This window comes from Sinocyclocheilus anshuiensis, unplaced genomic scaffold, assembly GCF_001515605.1.
Source record: "Sinocyclocheilus anshuiensis isolate Anshui unplaced genomic scaffold, SAMN03320099.WGS_v1.1 scaffold1635, whole genome shotgun sequence".
NCBI lineage: Eukaryota > Metazoa > Chordata > Actinopteri > Cypriniformes > Cyprinidae > Sinocyclocheilus > Sinocyclocheilus anshuiensis.
Window position 1 is genome coordinate 348581 of NW_015549682.1, and position 5146 is coordinate 353726.

At 37.3% G+C, this 5146-nt stretch overlaps 1 protein-coding gene across 1 annotated transcript in view; it reads left to right on the forward strand.

Moving 5' to 3' along the window:
• Window positions 1-1352: 1352 nt before the first annotated feature.
• pth1r (parathyroid hormone 1 receptor) overlaps window positions 1353-5146 on the forward strand; it is an 88521-nt gene continuing 84727 nt past the window's right edge. The window contains exon 1 of the mRNA XM_016449716.1: window positions 1353-1599. Coding sequence (XP_016305202.1) covers window positions 1525-1599 — 75 coding nt within the window. The 5' untranslated portion in view covers window positions 1353-1524. The remainder of the gene's footprint in view (window positions 1600-5146) is intronic.

Genomic DNA, 5146 nt, shown 5'->3' on the forward strand with positions numbered 1-5146 from the left:
ACAAGATAATGTAAAACACACTGTCATGGTGCCACACTAAACATGTTCAATTACCAGAAGCGTTTAATTCTCTATGCAGATGCACTTGAAATGCACCTTGTTCTTTTAATCCAAGAAAAAGTGTGTGTGTGTGCGTGCGCGTGTGTGTGTCATATATGTAAAAGTATACATAATAACAAAAATGAATAATATAAATGAAGCCAGGTGGGTAAACCAAGATGTTATCATAAGTGGACTGTAGCTACTGACTGCTCAAGAATGTATTGAATGAAAAAGCAAATATTAAAACCTCGCTGAAAGATGTATTTCAGAAGCCAGCGAAAATTTAAATCCAAATGTTACCCAGCATTGTATTTGCATAATTTCATCGGTTGCATTGCACGGTGTCGACGCGGACCGCTAAGAAACACTCTTCTGCCAACATAAAGTACAGCACTGAATGCGAAGCTTGTGCAAAAGGGACGGTAAGCGCGTGTCATCTTGAGTCGAGGTGTAATGAAACCCTAGAGACCGTCAGCCAATCAAATCCCTCACCATTTCCCCCTAAGCCAATCAAAATCCTTCACGCCTGTCAGCGATACCTGCCTCTTTCTATCCGCGTGCAGACGTTCAGTGATGGTTACCGACGAGTGCCGTCTGGAGCCGATTTGTCAATGAGGACAACTCTAAACTTGCGTAAAAATAATTTTAAAAGCCACACTGATTTTCTTCAGCGGCGACTTGACGTTAAATGTGAAGTAGACGTAGGATTCTTTCATTAAACAAAATCCCATTTACATAATTTGTCACAGTTACCTAACGTTCGTATCGTCGCTTTTATTAATGCAGCTGTCAGATTCACAGCGTATATCAGTGTAGTAGATGTTAAACTGAAAATGAATCATGGTTTTAATTACCAAGAAGTGACGCGTTTCACTGAAGACAGCATTTGCGTTTGAAGTCTGTGTTAGATATACTGAATAACAAAAGCCCGAGTATTTTCTTTATTGTGGCTTCAGTGTGTATCTCGGTTAGATTCACCACGTCGCTCCATCAGTCTTTGTTAAAACAGTTTCTTTTGCCGTTTTTTGATGTTTTGATGTCCTGAGAGAAAAATGAAGGTTGAGCCTGAGGGACACCGCTTTATTATGTCGCTTTTTTTACAGCGAGCCTGAAGGGAAATTTAAAGACCTAAAAATAAAGTGTCGGGTTCTACTCCACAAAGAATCATTTGAACTTCCTACCGCAGAAGGAGCAGGACATAAATAGTTCTGACATGTGGATGTAATTTCAGAAAAAAAGGCAGACAGATGCAGAGAAATAAAACTCGAGCGGGTGAGAGAGACTGGGAACAGTTTGAATCGAGCCTGCAGATCTGTGACAAGGAAAAGCCGTGAGAAAATATTCATAATTTTACAAGCAAACGATGTAATGGGAGGGAAGCGGACAGCAGAGAAATGACTGGCTCTTTGACGGCGCTTTAACAGATTAAAACATCAGAGAAATCCCATTTAAACTTACACTAATTTGCGGGAACTTGTCGGGATGGGAGCCACGCTGATCGTACACACTTTAGGTTTTGTCTTTTGCGGCACCTTGCTGAGTTTCGTCTATGGTCTGGTAAGTTTCTTTCTTTCTTTCTTTCTTTCTTTCTTTCTTTCTTTCTTTCTTTCTTTCTTTCTTTCTTTCTTTCTTTCTTTCTTTCTTTCTTTCTTTCTTTCTTTCTTTCTTTCTTTCTTTCTTTCTTTCTTTCTTTCAATTCTCTGGTCATGAAATGAATGCCAATCTCTCTACGGTCGTCTTTCAAAACGCTTACTGATCACTGTAAAAAAATGATTGTGATTTTAACAGTAAAAGACTGTAAAAATGCTACAGTAAAAACCTGTTAACTGGTTAACAGTAAGTTTCCATACTATATTCGGTGAATAAATGTAATTACGTTTAATGTAATTTTACAGTAAAATACTGTTAAAAATACGGTTTTTGGAAGTTAAAAAGAAAAAATATAATTTACAGTGACAAACCGTAAATTGACACTCACAGAATGCCCTGCATGATACTTCATATTTGATGTTTTTGTTGTTGATGTTGAAATAACATGTTTCTTCTTAGTTTTTTTTCTTATCAGTTGTGTACATTAGGGTTTAATCTTACATCTAATGCTGTTAAATTAGTGCAGCCCTTCTGTCGTATTTTCCACTATTGCACGTAGGCTGAGCATATCTTAATTAGTTATGCTCATGATTCATATTAACAACCTCAAACCTAAGACAGAGTCGATACAATATAAACCTAATTTACTGTTATAAACCTGAGCGCAAAACCTTATGATACCCATCTTGAAATCCTGTGATACATATCTTATGATACTGTGGCAAAACCTGATGATACTCACCCTCAGAATTCATCAGCACTCTCAGATGTGATGCAGAGCAAAATATAATATCTATGTAGAAATAAGGCTTTATACATATTTTATTCTTTATGCCTTGGTAGAGTGCCCTTATTAAATAAAAAAAGGGACTCCTGATGGATGTTGACTCTCAGTGATGTGGCAGGTAAAGGATGTTGCTTTTTACGAACTTCACACATTCAGATGTGCACTGTATAATTAAAACCACTCTATGGTGAAAGCTGCAATTTGTCACAGCATGAACAGAAGGTTGCACTTTGTTTCTCACTATAAGCAAGATCAATTACATGTCAACAAGTCATCTCTGTATATATCACTATTCTCAAAAACAGAAGCATGGTCAAGTGCCTTGCATGTCACTATTAAGAAGCTAAAAGTACCCTTAGGCATCACTACATTGACAAACTAGGAGCTTATTTCTTTCAGTTGCCTGTTTTTTATATTTTTACTTTCATAGAGAATGCCCAACCCCGCCCCTACCCTCAGGGCCGGCCCGTGGGTTTGTGGGGCCCCCGGCAAGATCATGAAAATAGGTTCCACCAATATTGACATAATATTAAAACTAAATAACCACTGACATGACAACTGCATCGATAAAAAAATGCATCAATAAGCGTCAACATTAAGTTAAAATATATATATATATATATATATATACTGTATAGGTGTATTGTATATTTGAGGTGCTATGACTGATCACCATTAATTAAGTGTTTTTTAACCACCTAAATAGTAATGTGACAAAAAATATTGAAAGTACAAATAAATCATGAAGAGATTAATGTCATAATATAATATTGTATAATAATTGTATTGTATAATTGATGGTTACATTTTAAATGTCACATGAGTGTTTGAAATTCCTTGTCAACCACTCACATAAAGTTACTTTATATAAACATTTATTTAGTGAAGCAAAATTAATGTACACAAAAAGTGGGACAGAACTATGTGCAAAAGTGAATAGAAGTTAAATCAGTGAAAAGTAAACAAATAAATTAATAAATATAATGAAAGTCTTTATACCTCATAGAGAGCAGATTTTTAATAGACAGATTAGTTTGGTTAATTTATTGATTAATTGGCCACATTTGCATTATGATTTTTTGCATCTTTGTGTTGATAGTATTTGAATTCATTGCCCAGATTATTCCTGACAAAACAGGGTGAGACTTTGCGCTATTTCTGCTATCCAAACACTGCTTTAAACACATCAGAGAGCATCTCAAATAGCCACAAAGTAATCATTTTAGGGGCCCAATTTGTGCATTTGTGGTAGGGCTGCACGATATTAGAAAAAACTCACATTGCGATATTTTATTTTTCTGCGATATATAGGCTATTGCGATATGAAAAAAAATATTTAGTTTGGAAAAAAATAATGATTGGGGTGATTTTGTAGGCGAGTAAATCAGCATAGGAAATAAACAAATTACAAGCATAGATAAATATAACAGAACAAAGATACAAATTAAATAAGCAGTGCTTTATATTTTTCAAGTAAGTCTAACAGTATTCAGGTACAGAAATTGGATAATCAAATGTAAAATAAAACTGCATAGTCTTCACTGTATAAATTAAATATAATAAATCTGTGTTAAAGCTACAAAAGTGATTTTTCTTTGTGTTTTGCTGTTTGATTAACATTCATAATACAGAAAGCCTCAGGAACATTAAACTGCTGTAAACCAATATACTGTTAGGCCTACACATCCATTTTCTTTCTCAATTGTTTCCCTTCACCTAAGCCATAAGCAACTGCGTTTACAAGGATACTTGCAGAGCACAGTATTTCAGGCACAAATAGACGCAGAAGTGAACAGAATTCAGTGTTCACGTGCGTCTGCGTGGCTCTCACCGTGTCTACACCAGACGCGAGCGACGTGGCGCGACGCGACAAAATACAATGAACTCATTATCAGTGATGCTGTCTAGGGCTGTCGCGATAACCACAATATCGCAATACCACGCTATTGACGAGCAAACCGCAGAGGAATGCAAGAACCGCAGCAACCACGATTTTTGCGTTTTCTTTTTTCGTAAGGTTATGCCCTTCTCGTTTTACACTTCATGCATGTGGACTGAATATTAAACAAGTTAGTAATGATAACATAATGTGTACCATGCTGATTTGTACAGAGGCTTCGTAGATTTGCACTTAACAAGCCTAAACAGACAGTGAATGAGAGAGAGATCGACTGAGCGCGTGCGATTACTTGCGTCTGTCCTCCAGGCCGAGTCATATATATATTCGAAAATACCGCATACCGCGCTATTGAGCCACTCCAAATTACCACAAGGGAAATTCCCTCACCGCGACAGCCCTAATGCTGTCTACATTGGATGCGGCGCGGCACGACAAATCCCCGACAGTAAACTGATGCCGCTTTCTCTTTAAGATGTACTAACACAAAGTTCAAATGATATGCAACGGTCGCGTCCAGTGTAGACAGACTTTGGGGCCGTTCACATGTCGCGCCTAAAAACCATAGACTGTATAAAAACATGGACGTAGTGTCCGTGACGTCACCCGTAGGTTTCCGAAGAGCGTCTTAACAAGCCTAAACAGACAGTGAATGAGAGAGAGATCGACTGAGCGCGTGTGATTACTTGCGTCTGTCCTCCAGGCCGAGTCATATATATATTTGTGAAAATAGGTTGTCATGTCCAAGGAAAGTGAAATCTCTGTCTTAGCATCGACGCATAGCTGGTCAGCTGAGCCTTCTAAAGTGGCGCTCAAAGTTAAAATGATTT